Source organism: Notothenia coriiceps, unplaced genomic scaffold, assembly GCF_000735185.1.
Source record: "Notothenia coriiceps isolate Sejong01 unplaced genomic scaffold, NC01 NC01_scaffold00018999, whole genome shotgun sequence".
NCBI lineage: Eukaryota > Metazoa > Chordata > Actinopteri > Perciformes > Nototheniidae > Notothenia > Notothenia coriiceps.
In genome coordinates, this window is record NW_011351700.1 from 1363671 (window position 1) to 1378074 (window position 14404).

At 40.7% G+C, this 14404-nt stretch overlaps 1 protein-coding gene across 1 annotated transcript in view; it reads right to left on the reverse strand.

The window, feature by feature from the left end:
- The window catches only part of LOC104951515 (tensin-like C1 domain-containing phosphatase), a 186470-nt gene that overhangs the window by 85826 nt on the left and 86240 nt on the right, over positions 1 to 14404 (reverse strand). The window contains exon 4 of the mRNA XM_010778175.1: positions 8268 to 8306. Coding sequence (XP_010776477.1) covers positions 8268 to 8306 — 39 coding nt within the window. The remainder of the gene's footprint in view (positions 1 to 8267; positions 8307 to 14404) is intronic.

Consider the following 14404-nt stretch of genomic DNA (forward strand, 5'->3'; position numbering starts at 1 on the left):
TGACGGCCGCCGTGCTGGGAAAGACTCTCTCCTCCGAGATACCGGACCACGAGGTACGACAACACACACACACACACACACACACACACACACACACACACACACACACACACACACACACACACACACACACACACACACACACTCTCTTAATATTTCAACACTGCATATGTCCCAATATGGAAATAACAAAGGAACATAATCGAAATTTCCTTTACTGTATATGAAAAAAGGGGAAAGGGAATTGCGCAAGCCTTATCTTGACTTCTGTTCTTCATCACTACAATGTATTTGTTTTGTTTCTTATTCCCGTTTCCTTGTCCTAGTACCTTGTACGCAGAAACAAAAACTGAATTGTGGACATTCCCAGAGCTGCTCACATGGTCTGAAGATGTTTGGGTCACTACAGGGAACAGTTGTTGTCATGGGTAAAAGAGACCAACACTGACTGTTTGGAGTCCCTCCCTGTGAGCCCAGTGTGCTCTGATTGGTCAGCTCGCCCACTGAGCTGAGGGGGCTGCAGCGCACCTACAGTGTAAGCATGCCACAGTTTCGCCGCGCTGCGAGGCTCCGCTAGCACCCCCCCAGCGCGTCATATTGTTGCCGCTAAAAGGGTGTGTGTGTGTGTGAGGAGCTCCACGGATTGGTCAATTTGGACCAATGGGTCCATTTGGGTATGGGCACGTCACCATACCCAGGAAGAAAACAATGGAAAAAGAGAAATCTCCAACGAAGCGTTCTGGGGCAGCAGAGACAGGTCTTTTCTGTGTTAGAGCTTTACTCGCTACAGGGTTTACTTTGAGGGTTTGTGACTCTGCAGGTCGTTTACATGCAGAAAAACCTTTGTAACATAAGGGGACGGGTAATAACCGGAAAAGCATGAAATGGCACCTTTAACTTCGGTAAAATAGTGATATCGCTATGTAGCACTCTCGCTTCCATTGGCCACCTCTAACACGATGTACATAATATCCTAAGAGGCGCGACATCGCTAAGCGGTTGACCAATCACAACAGAGCCGACCAGCTAACCAATAAGAGCAGACTGGGCTCTTTTTTCAGACAGAGGGTGAAAGGAGGTGCTGCAGCACAGGCAGTATGAGAAGAATAAAGAGCTTTTTGAACATTAAAAACATGGAGACATGTCAGAGAAGAGGCACAAACTACAAATATGAAGCTGAAAATGAGCAGAATAGGGCCCCTTTAATACAGATTTGAAAGATCAAACAATGCTGTTGTTTTTCTCCTGAGGATATTTTTCTTTTAATTGGGTGAATGAGCAAGGTAACATTTAAGCTTTGGAAGCACACATAACCTTAATGTGAAAAGTCTTATTCCAAGCAATAAAGGGTGCTGTTTATCATAAGAAAGATCTAAACTGCAAGTGTTGATGGGTAAAAAATGAAGGATGTTGGAGTCTGACAACCAGCAGTTAAAGTTAGGAAAGCCTGACACAACAAAGCAGTCTGAATGTGACCACAGACTGAACTAAACAGTACTTTCTTACACTGGAGGAAATATTGGTGAGGGTAAATTACAGCGCAGCGTGCCATTATGATAATAGGTCAGAAGGACTGGGATTGTTTTAACTCTGCAACACTTCACCCCGTGGGATGACTTCATAAAAATGCAGTTTACAAGCCACTGTATGTTTGTAATTAGCAATGTAAACCAATGTAAATTACAAGTGTGTTCAAGTGTTTGAGACTAAAGAATACACTTTTGCCTGTTTCTAAGAGTGCACACACTACATTTTACAGAATTAACTAAAAGGGCAATTGTAGACCTCCACCAAGGCCTTCCCCATAAGTGATTCTGATTCATTCCAAAATGTAATGAGAAATTCCTAAGCCAATGCCATATCCTTCATCCAAATATAATGAAATCAGCCCATTGGTATTTTTCTGTAATCCTGCCAACAAACAGAAATACCGACCGACAAACAGAAAAAACTAAACGTAAACTAAACAATTATGAAGGATGTTAAATGTAAAAGAAAAGGTTAGATTTGATCATCTTTTAGGGATCTAAGGTGCAGTTGTTATCCTATATCAAATAGTCACTAACAAATCGCCTACTTTTAGGTCAGGTTTGTCTAATAAAAGAGATGTTTTGAAAATTATGTTTTAAAAAAAAGTGACTTCCTCTCGAAATTCCAGAGACTATCCGCAAAGAATAATTTTGCCGCAGTTTTGGTCATTCTCTCTTCCTCCATCTTAGCTGGAGTAGTTTCCTGCAGGATAAAAATGTCCATGACATCTATACTTATGTAATATATACACCCTTGACTATGGCTGGATCATCACGTAGAACACATAAGCCTGACGCCTGCTTCCTCGTTCAATATTAAACAGTTATTTTACGGCCTAGTTTGTCCATTCCCAGGGAATTGGGATCATATATCGTAGCAGGATGCCTGCTCGGTGCTTGTATACAGAGCGTAACACAGGGCACATCAGGGAAATATGTGTGGTTCTAAACACAGTGCTAATTGGACCACATCTAGACCATCTTTGCCCTGCAGTAACTCATTACTCAGCAATGTCCTGGCCCCGTTCCTCCACTACATAAGACCCAAAGAGAAAAAAAGTAGCTGCATGACGTAAGTGTCAGTGGTTTATGGTTTTCTGAGCGCATATCTTTGCTTGTGGGTTCATGCATTCTTTATGTGTGTTTCTGGTGGGTTCAGATATGCAGTCTATCTCACCGGAATACCTAATATTTCTCCCTCACCCTCCATCCAGACATCCAGGTTTCTGTGTCTGCGCAAAATGAAAACCTATTCTTGGCAGAGCTGTATGAAGGTAGATATGGTGCAAAATGCGAGAGCGTGCAAAACCTGATGTGGGCACTTGCAGAAAATAAATCTTAGCTTGTGTGCATACATTTAGACTTGTATAAAATATCCACGTATCTGTGAACCAAATTTGAAGTCACAGAAGAAAAAAGTTTTGTAGCTTGTAGAAAAAATGAACTTAGTGATGAAATGTTCACTTGCAGAAAAATATATATTTAAAAAAATATATTTTCCATTACAGCTGCAACTTTGTTATTACAACCTCTCAAATCAGTCATTACAACTTCACGAATCTGCTCTGTGGCAGTATACATTGACTTTTGCTACACTTCTTGCGATGAATGCGTCGCTAAAGTAATTTTCACCTGCAAATGTGGGGAGGAGGGAGGGGGGTTGGTGCGAAGGGGCGGAGCTATCAGAACGACGAGGCGCAAGATCGGGTTAGTCACACAAAAGTGACTAGTGTTGCCCCTTTCACACGCAGCTCCCGTTCTAGCTCCGTGCTTCGCTCACAACAACAACAATGGGGGACTGCGTTGGCTCGATGATCGTGTCACTTTTAATCATACGAAGCCAGATTAAATTAAATAACTACTTCTCCAACCTTATACTTTTCTCCAGAGTGCCGTGGTTCATTGTTCGTAATGCGTTAACGGTACGTCCACACAGCAGCGAAAAAAAATCTTGGAGGTGGGCGTATCTGAAGCTTGGGGATTTTTTGCGAGCAACACAACCAACAACCAATCACATGAATCTCCCGCCCCTGACATACAAAGCAATAGCAATGTTAAAACGAAGTAAACTGGATATAAACTCCCCAAACAGGCGAAAACCTACCAGTTTCACCCACTGTCTCTGCCACCTCCCTCCATGCCTGGTTCCTCCGGTTTGTATCCCGGTAAGTTAATAGGGACTTGTCATAAAGAACCGGGTGATTTACTACCGCAATAACTAATTTCTCCTCCATTTTGTTAGGAATATAGAAATGAATATGTCGGTATGTCACTCCCAGTTTACACGCGGTTTGATTGGCTAGCGCTTGTACTGTCAGATTTGCATAAACGGGATTTGATTGGCTGATGCTTCCACCTCAGCTTCAAAAGTTGAACATTGCTCAACTTTTGAATCCTGAGATGCCTGGAAATCTCCGCTTTGCTTCCCCACAATGCAGTTAGGCAAAAAGTGAGGCAAAGTGACGTCACCCCATTCAAAGTGAATGGGCAGAAGCGTTGGAATATTTTTTTAACGCTGCTGTGTGGACGGGCCGTTACAGCGGCATTTAACGACCGCTGCAGTGCTGCTCGTCCGCTGGAGTTTATGAACTCACAGCAGCGGCCGCCGTAAAGTCTTCACTATCTGACTGTCACACAAGCAGCTGATAAATATCCCCAATTCCCATAAGTGAATGTGTTTCAGTCTGAATTGACGCTGTTTGGCATCACAACGCTGTTATGAACGTTTCTCTTGTATAAAATGGGTGATGTTAGCATAGCAACCGAAGCTAAACTGACTATATTGACTGGTTACTTGTTGCTTGTTGCTTTAACCAATTGTAGCATAAGCCGTTTTCATGGAACCGCGTTGGTGTGAAAGGGGCAACATGTGGGGCCCCGCAGTCATCCGGTTCGACCTGACATGGCTGTGTGACTGACCCGAGCTTGCGCCTCCTCGTTCTGATAGCCCCGCCCCTTCGCTCCAACCCTCCTTCCTCCCCATGTTCCTCCCCCCACATCTACAGGTGAAAATTACCTTAGCGACACATTCATCGCAATAACTGTAGCAAAAGTCAAGGCCGCAGATTCGTCGATTTATACTGCCACAGAGCAGATTTGTCAAGTTGTAATGACTGATTTGAGAGGTTGTATTAACCAAGTTGCAGCTGTAATTGAAAATATATTTTTAAAAATATACTTTTTTCTGCAAGTGAACATTTCATCACTCAGTTAATTTTTTTTTCTACAAGCTACAAAACTTTTTTTTTTTCTTCTGTGACTTCAAATTTGGTTCATAGTTACGTGGATATTTTATACAAGTGTAAATGTATGCACACAAGCTCAGATATTTTTTCTACAAGTGCCCACATCAGGTTTTACAAGCTCTCGCATTTTGCACCATATCTACCTTCATAGAGCTGGCTCAACAAGAGGGCACATTTGAAGAATGCTCCCAGCATGCTTCACTGCACGTCCTAGTGCAGGGGTCTGGTAGGGGGTAATCACTTATGCCAAAGGTTGGATGGGATCTTCCAACCACATATCATCAATTACAATGAGCGTTGGCATCACCTTCTCAAAGTGTTCTGTTTCTTTAATTCACTCCTTAATTAGTTGGGTGCCTGTATTTGATTTAGGATTAAAGGCTGCTAATTTCAAAGTGACACACATTTTGCATTTAAGGCTTACACACTTCAATTTAGTCTAATTTCTGTCAGTTACCAAAAGTGTGGCTCCACTGAAAATTGATCAGTTTCCTGTACCACTGGATACCACGTAAGGCCTATTGCCCCGCATCTTGAAACAGACTTTGATGCCTACAATTGGTGGAAATTCCCAATAATCAACATCTACAAGGGTGTGAGATATCATCTAACATCCCACAACACCTGCTAAATGGTCCTTGGGGTAACTTTAATCAACATTGTTTGATTTTCCTAAAGCCATGACGATGTTTGAGTTAGTTGTTTAGTCTGAGAGTCAGTGAGAGTGCAACAGGGGACAGCAGGGAAGTGACCACACACACACTCTGACTTGCATGTTGTACTTGTTCGTGCACTGAAGTTGCGTATGTCTGCAACTGGAATAATCTTTCAATCAGTACGCTTGATCTGAAATCAGTTGTTAAAGGGTTGAGAACTCTGATGTCAATATAAAAACAGGATAGGACAGAACATTTCTTATTCCGGGATTAAGAAAGTCTTATGATCTGTACTAAATTGAACTGCCTGTCTGTCTTTTGATTGCTTGTCCTTTAAAACAAATAAGCCATTTATTCTCATAGTAACACTACAACACATGTTGCTCCAAAATCCGAAGCCTACAAAAGAATCTAACCTTAATTGAATTAGATTCAACTTTATTGTCATTACTACAACAAAATGCAGTTTGCATCCAACCAGGGACTGCAGAGAGTAGATAAAGCGCATGAGGTTAGAGTATATTTCATGTATTGATTCTTTAATTGAACTTAAAAAGTCCAATTAAAAGCAGTCAAATCCAGAGGCAGCCCTTTTATACTTATGCTAAAAAAAAGCTGCATGAAAACATTTCAATATCATCCAATATGGAACAATATGATGAACTAATAAACCTATGTATCTCTTCTAGCTGGTCCCATCTGGGTGGAATGTCTGGATTCTCCAAATAAAAAGCTCTCTTTTTTAGTTAACAGTTGATGTTGCGATCAGTCTGCACCTGAGTGAGGCGGTAAATCATGTTGCTCTCAGGCCGCAAGCGAAGGAATTTACCAAACAAGGTGCTGCGGAGGGCTGACACCCCTCCGGCTGGAGAGCTGCTGCAGGGAGCGCTCTCAGGCGTGCACGCTCACACAACCACGCTCACACAACCACGCATAAACCTGCAGCATCTCCCTGTCAAACAGAACCACGACCACAGGGCTAACACATACTGTACGCCACGCAGACATAACTTAGTCATTGTCACTGTTATTGAGATTGAAAACAGCACAACAGGTCGACATCCCACTCTGCTTCACAAGCGTCAATAATATGTAATTTCATATTTTCCAATGTTTTTAATCAGACTGCATGGCCCACTGAAAGCCTTGAAAAGCCAGTTGTCTTTCGTCTACTCTCTCTGCGGTGGTAAAGGTACACCAACAAATGTTTTAAACCTCAGCCCATCAGCATTTAAGAGAGCAATCATCACCTTTAACGCATCCACTGAAGCCTCTGGGGAGACTGATGTTGGCAAGCCAAGATTAAAGGCATAAAATGGAGGCAGATGCCCTGCGGCTTCTATTTCCTGCAGCCTTTTAAAGCTGTTAAAACAGATAATTGATGGGGAAGAACAGATTCTATTCTGTGATTGCGTTGACTCACTGAAGACTGAGCTGACTGAGCCAAGCTACTAATCAAACAGATGTGGTCATAATTTTAAAAAGCTGCATTGTCAATTATATTTTGTGGGGAAAATATGTTCACAGTGATGTTGGTTATTATGGATACAACACAAATGAGTGTCCAATTAAAGTCCAGGGACGAGTTTCATGTAGGGTAAAAACACTTGGCTTACAGTATGCAGCTCACTGTGCGGCTGATACGTAACTGATACTAAACACACTTATTTAACTAAGGTACTTATTTGAACCCAGACCATGATCTTTTACTGACATAATTAATCAGAATACTTTTTATTATTTTTTCTCAGTTTTGTGATAGTTGCTCCTCTTTAGAATGAAATAAATAAAACTGTACTGTATTCTGGGAGAAAATACGATTCCAATTTAAAACACGACACAGTTTAGGCATGGGAAACTTATTTTTGAGAATTCAAGGTTGTTTGGAGTTTTGTGATTACTGCAGTAATACTAACTGTTTTAAGGATGCTGTACCTGAAGTCAAGGGACATTAGCACAAACAGTTAGAGCTGCCAGCAAAGAGTTAGCAGCAATAACAGATTCCAGGTTAAGTCAGTGGCATGTAATGTGTATGTCATATGGAGGCCCAACATGGGTATGTTCTTGCACTTTGTCTGAATGTGTTCGTTTCAGGGATCAAAGAGCTCAGGTCCCTTTAACAACGTCCAGAGAGCTTAGCCCACTCGGCTGCACATCTTAAACAGATGCCTTCATGTAGAAAGCATCTAGTGTGAACGCATCTGCAGAGGATAATCACATGTTCCTGCTTCATCACTGCAGCTTTAAGGAAAGAAAAAAAGGACATTTGGAGACATATTTTCTCTGTGAGCGCAGAGAAGTGCAGGGGATATTTGCTTTGGTTTGTCAGGCATCCAGAACCATTTAAACACACAACATATGAGAAAGAGAGTGAGCAAATAATCTGCAAGTCTCACACGGCTTCTAATGCCAATACCAAATAAGGCAACAGAGCAAGCATGATTTTTTTATTGCCCTCGCAAAATCACTTTCATACTCAGACTCAGACTCAAGCAGTAAGAGACGTCATCATGATAAAGCAGATTCAAGGACATGAAGCTTTTTATCCAGAGGATTTCTATGTTTTCATGCAACAGCAGCAAACACCAACAACTGACAAACAATGGTTGAGTCTGGTTCATTTATTATATCCCCAAACCCCATGTTTGTCTCAAGGGTCGTTCAGATAATGTTCCATTATGCTCAATGGTAACTACCTTGTTACTGTTGCTGATAGAGGCTGTTACTTTGCCACACTGTTTGTAATAATTCTGCAACAGGAAGGATCCAATCATGCCTGCAGAGCACGTACAGCATGGAAGCAATTACTAAAACAAAACGAAAAATGTGTTACTTACAAGCTCATAGTTTGTTGCTGGAACACAAGATGAAGACACCTAAAAATAGAAATAGAACTGGTCAGTCACACTGCTGCTTACGTGCAGTTCTTTTTATTGCATGAACATTGTAAAACGCAATGGACTTTACACATTAATCCTGCATTCATTGCATTAAGGGTAGGCTTTATGGCTCTGTAACCTGAAAGTGTACCCATTGCACTGAAAACTAATTAAAACTTTTACTTTAATACATGTATTATTTAAACAAATTACACATAATTGCATTAGGTAAGTTGAAAGAAATAATATTACGTTTGAATAATAAATATTAGGTTCAACCTAATACTATTGCTTTCAACTAACCTTATATAATAATGTGGAACCTGTTGACCTAATACATTTCATTAAAATGTAAGATTTACATTCCGTCAATGTTGTCTTACTGTATGCAGAATATTTTTTTTTTTCATTTGACCAAATTAATGCGAAATGGTACACTTGTAGTAGTGAACCTACGGAGCCCCTAAAGGGACATGGACAAAAATAAATAAAGAGAGAGAGACAAAAAAAGAGTCACAGGAGACAACCATTTAATTGCAGACTGTTATGTTTACGTGGGGAAATGACAGTGCATACATTATTTGAGATATATTTCGAACTCAGACTTAATTTTAAGGACATTTCGGCCAGAGGGGTGTGTTTAAAAACGTAGCAGCCAGCGGTCACTCCAGGAGGCGGCGGGACGTTTAACTCAGACTCTGAGAAGAGCAGCACCAACGCGCAAAGAGCTTTTATGCACTACCTTCATCCGAACAGCTAAAGAGTGACCGCAGGCTGCTAAGTAACGTTTTAACCACACACACCTCTACACACACACACGCACGCACGCACGCACGCACGCACGCACACACACACACACACACACACACACACACACACACACACACACACACACACATCAAACTGCCCGATTACTCCCCCTTTTATTAGTTTAATGAAGGAGATGACCGGTCACCAGGTTGCATGATGTGAGTCTGTTTGTGCTCTGCTCAGCTCCGCTCTGTGTGTGTGTGTGTTCTGAGTGTTTGTTTCCCTTTAAACCAGCTGCAGGCATCAGGTACTCTGAGAGTCAAGGACATTAATTCAAAGATCAAGGCAGACTGGTTTACAGACTCTCCTGTTTTGCCAATCCGGTGCTTGAACAAATAGCTCTACACCCCTGGCCGAAATTTCCATAAAATTAAGTCTGAGTTTGAAATATATCTCAGATAACGTGTGCACTGTCACTTCCCCACGTAAACATAACAGTCTGCAATGAAATGGTTTTTCTCGTGTGCACGAGATACTCACCCGTTATTGTGACTTTTTCCATGTCCCTTTAGGGCTCCGTATGAACCCACATATCTGTGCCAGACTTTTTTTCTTCCTTGAACTTATTGTTTTGGTTTTACAGCCCAAAATTCTCACCCCGCCACACCTTACAGTATATGTAGCAACATGCAAATATTTTGGTGAGAAAACTCTGATAAGCCTATTTGCACTACATCCCCAACACTAAACGACAACAGATACATTTAGCAGTTAGCTAGTGAACATGCGGAACATTTATCAGGATTTAAAAATAGGTGCATACAGTACAGTATATATGCCAACACGTCAGCCATAAATGTCAAAATGACATAACAGCAGCTTGTGTGTGTTATGTCGAGGGCCCAAAAATCAACAGATTCAGCTGTAAGTGAGGTTGTTTTTGATGATGTCTACCATTTGCTGTACCATGTTTAGAATTGGCACTGGTCAAGCTTTCCCACCTAATTAATGGCTGCAGAACTTAGTAGTACTGTCATATTCAGAAGACAAGGTAAAGACAGTTTTATAGGATACATAACCTGTTATTGTTAACCTAACAACTAAACCACCAAAACTCTACACACTGTATGATAACACAACTATAATATCAGCATAGGGCAGTCCGTGGTGGAGACGCTCCAACAGATCTTATGATCCGTCAAATGCCGGGCTAATCCGATTACCATCCGACAGTTTCCCTAATCATTCTTTGGGCTTGGAGCTAAAGCATGAGGCTGATAAACAGGAAGGATATAATGACAGCAAACAGAGGATCCAAATTAAGTGCTTCCAGAAAAAGATGGCCGCTTGATGAGGGTGAACACAAATAGGATGTCACCACTAACGTTTCCTTCCTGTGCACGCCTGTATTCTGTCTATTTACTTCTGTTTACCATCAGTCTTCTGACCCTGCACAAGGAGGATAATCCAGGCAAATTCAATTTTCACCAGTTAGTCATGTTCACCACCATCTCCTCTGCAGATCACTGACGAACAATAACACGGGACATATTTATAATTCCAGTTAGGCTTTTCACTTGTTTGTGTCCTTCATCCTTCTTTTATTACTATCGTTGAACCATGTCTGTTTTAGCTTTGACAGATTAGGGCCTGGGTTATCGCAACTGTTGACCTCCTAAAGCATCTTTCATCTTTGCTACTATTCCACCACTCTCCTTATCCAAGACTAATTGTGTCATTCATGATCACAAGCCTTCTGCTCTGTTGGGGTCTGCTTTTCATTACAGTTGGAGGAAGCACATTCCGATTCTGCCCGCAAACCAAAAATACAGTTCTGTCCCCATTGAACATATCTGAATGTTTTGCCTTTCTAAAATGATGGAGGCTTTCATTAAACTTTGTTGCAGCTTTACATAATGTTATTGGGCCAAAATTGGAGTTGGACGCACTTCCAGAATGAATCACAGCTTAGTACTGATATTACCCTGAAATGCAATATTACCCAACCGAGGACAATATTTAGTAGATCAGTATTTAACGGTTTGAAAACTAATAATGATAATGTTATATTGGCCACACTGTATGAAAATAATTATGATGATTATGATTTATGTAAGATATTTGTTATATTTATTATATTAATAATTTTCTCTTCTTGTTTTCAATTATTTATTTATTTTTGATGTTGTGTGTTTATAGTCTGTATTGAACACATTTCTCTTCTTTATAAATCTGGATTTTATGCAGTCTTTTTTTTTTTTATACAATTCATATGCAATTCTAACAAAGCTAGTATAGGTAAGGCCTTATGTCATTGGACAATCCGCCAATAAAGGATGCATCCAAACCAAAAAAACAGACCATTGGTAGCAATTCGCTACGTTATGATGGCTGATTTTAAGGGTGTGCAAATCACCTTGGTTCATTGAAGTCTCTTTTCGATCTGTTGCCTTATCGGGAATACAGGAATGTTAACTCTAAACAGGAAATGAGCTTTATCAGATTACATGTGTTAGCCTTTTTTAGTAACACAAGCAGCTGATATGAAAAGGGGCAGTGCCTTCCAATGCAAGTTTCTAAGATGTAAACTACAAAATCTCCAATGTAAGCCAAAATAAAGTTGTTCCTAACAAATGTTTGTCACAGTTGCCCTTATGTATAAACAGCCTACATGAATGATGGCAACATAGTGGAATGTGACTCTGTTTTTGAAAGTTGTGTCTGGCGTGGTGGAGTGTGTCTGGAGTTGACAGGATACTGTATCTCTGTCTGGCTCAGATCAGCTCCACTACAAGATATTCTAACCCTCCCGTGACCCCTTCCATTCCCCCAAACCCCCGTCCTTCTCCAACATCCTTATCATTCCATGAGCAGCAACATGCCGTGGTTCTCTCAGAGGCCCTGCTCCTTCGGGTGCCCCCCTCCTACCCGACCCCTCAGGCCTGGCCAGTGTTTCCACCTGACGCTGCCTCTGCCCTGCAAGCTGTTGACAGCTCCACCTGCAGTCAGAAATCTTGAATGTGTTCGCATGCACGTAGTAGCAAAGTTACGGCCAAGATCTTGTTACATGTCAGAACATGTTAACATCCGTGAGTACAAAAATAAAATAAAAAATTCGAAGTTTATGCTGTCGGCTCAGAAAGTTAGTTGCGTTCTATTCAAAATCAAAGTCGGATTTTCCAAGTTCCAAAGCAGAGATTTCAACAGTAACACATACGGAGGTTGGAGTTCCCATTCAGAGTCAGGTGAATCTTACCAAACCCTAGTTTAAAATCCAAGATGGCTACTCCAAACATTAACAGAAGTGACATCTGGATTTAAATACAAATTATTAGCGCGTAACTATTTGTGTTTCAGTCGTACGTAGAGCTCTCTCTTTTATCTAAATGTTTCTCAATATGTTTGTGAGCGCAAAATACCATGTAATTCGTTGTTACATTTGTAACTGCTAACAATGGCTACCCCGGCTAGAAGTGGTAGTGCTCATTCCAACACCTTGTTATATTAGAACATGATGAACTAGGGTGTGAAGTGATAATGTGTTACTTTAAATGTCCATTTATAGGGTCTGCTTCTATTTGTGTTTAGATAGACACTTAGAGCCTGTACGCTTAGCTTCACACACACATCCACCCACGCAGGTGTTTCCGCTCATGTTGACCATGCTGCCAACACTCACGCATTGAGCGTGAGAGTCACGCAATTAACCCATATCTCACGCACTCACGCCACACATGCCTTTCCTCACGCTAAGTTTTCGTCCAAAATAAATGTATATAAAAATAAAGTGAAGGAACAGCAAACCGAGCGGTCTACGAAATGAGACGGTCTTCTGGCTTAGTTCAGTAAAGTTGGAACGATATTGGGAGATTCTGATTTCACGGATCAATAACTCATGAACAAAACGTTATTCAGACACAAATGACGTCTCCTAAGTACCGTGGTAAGGTTGACAACGAACTACAATCACATTTTGATCAAAAAAAGCCAATACGCGCCGTCTTCCGAGCTGGACACATTACATTGGTCTCTATCCGCAGCCGGAGTAGAAACGAGTGCTCAGGGACCGTCTGCAAAGTGCAACTCCGAAAAAAGAGAATACAATAATATTCAATCACTAAACAGCAGAGATGGGGACTCGAGTCACATGACTTGACTCTAGTCAGACTCGAGTCGCATATTTTTTGACTTGAGACTTGCTTGACTAACATTGATAAAAGACTTGACTTGACTTTGACTTGGTATTCATGACTTGAGACTTGACTTAAGCTTGAGACAGATGACTTGAAAGGACTTGAGTGTTTAAAATTAAATATTTGCGTTTGTTTTTGTAGTGGGATATTACGTTTAGTTTTTTCGAAAAACGTGGTTATAACGCCATGAGCGCAAACCTGGCAACCCACTAAACGGCAGGAGTGTCAGTTAACATGGCAGCGGCTAGCTTTACTCCAAAAATAGTTAAGTTTGGATTCAAAGATTTTGTCGATGACGGTAATAAGAAGAGAACAGCTGTATGCAGGGTCTGCAGCATAAAGATCAGTGACAGGACCACCACAACATCCGATGTTGTGGTGGTCCTGTCACTGATCTTTATGCTGCAGACCCTGCATACAGCTGTTCTCTTCTTATTACCGTCATCGACAAAATCTTTGAATCCAAACNAATCATATTAGATTAATATTAACCCTAGAACTGCAGACAATATAGCTAGGACTCAAAAAGTCTGTTCAAAAAGGCAGAATTCCAGGTAAGAAAATCATATATGGCATTTGCCATTACACATATTTAATTAAAATTTCTGTTAACACTAGAACCGCCAACAGCGTCAGCACCTACATAGATATCATTTTCAAACTAAGCATAAACTAAGCAGGACGATTTAAAACTCACTTAATTGGGTTAATTTAGAAATGGCTTCAGTTTATCATCATAACAGATCAAAAAGTTCAGATTCATTTTACAATAAATCAAGGAATGATGCACTTCTACAAACAAAAACAACATAATTAAAACATTAAAACAAACTACTAAAAGTAGATGAACTACATTATTCAAAAGTTTCCAATAACTTCTGATAATAACACAGGGGAAATAAACGAGGCATCTCTTTTCCTCTCTCTCTCTCCTGACAGCCCGTCAGTATCAGGGTTAGTCAAAAATGAATCCCTTGGCGGTTCTAGTGTTCATTTACCCCGTTTTTTCTTCTCCAGTGTTGTGCAAGTTACTTTTAAAAAGTAACTAGTAATAGTTATAGTTACTGCTCTCAAAAAAAGTACTAGTTACTTTATTAGTTACTACATTATAAAAGTACAGTAACAAGTTACTTACTTTACTTAAAATAATAA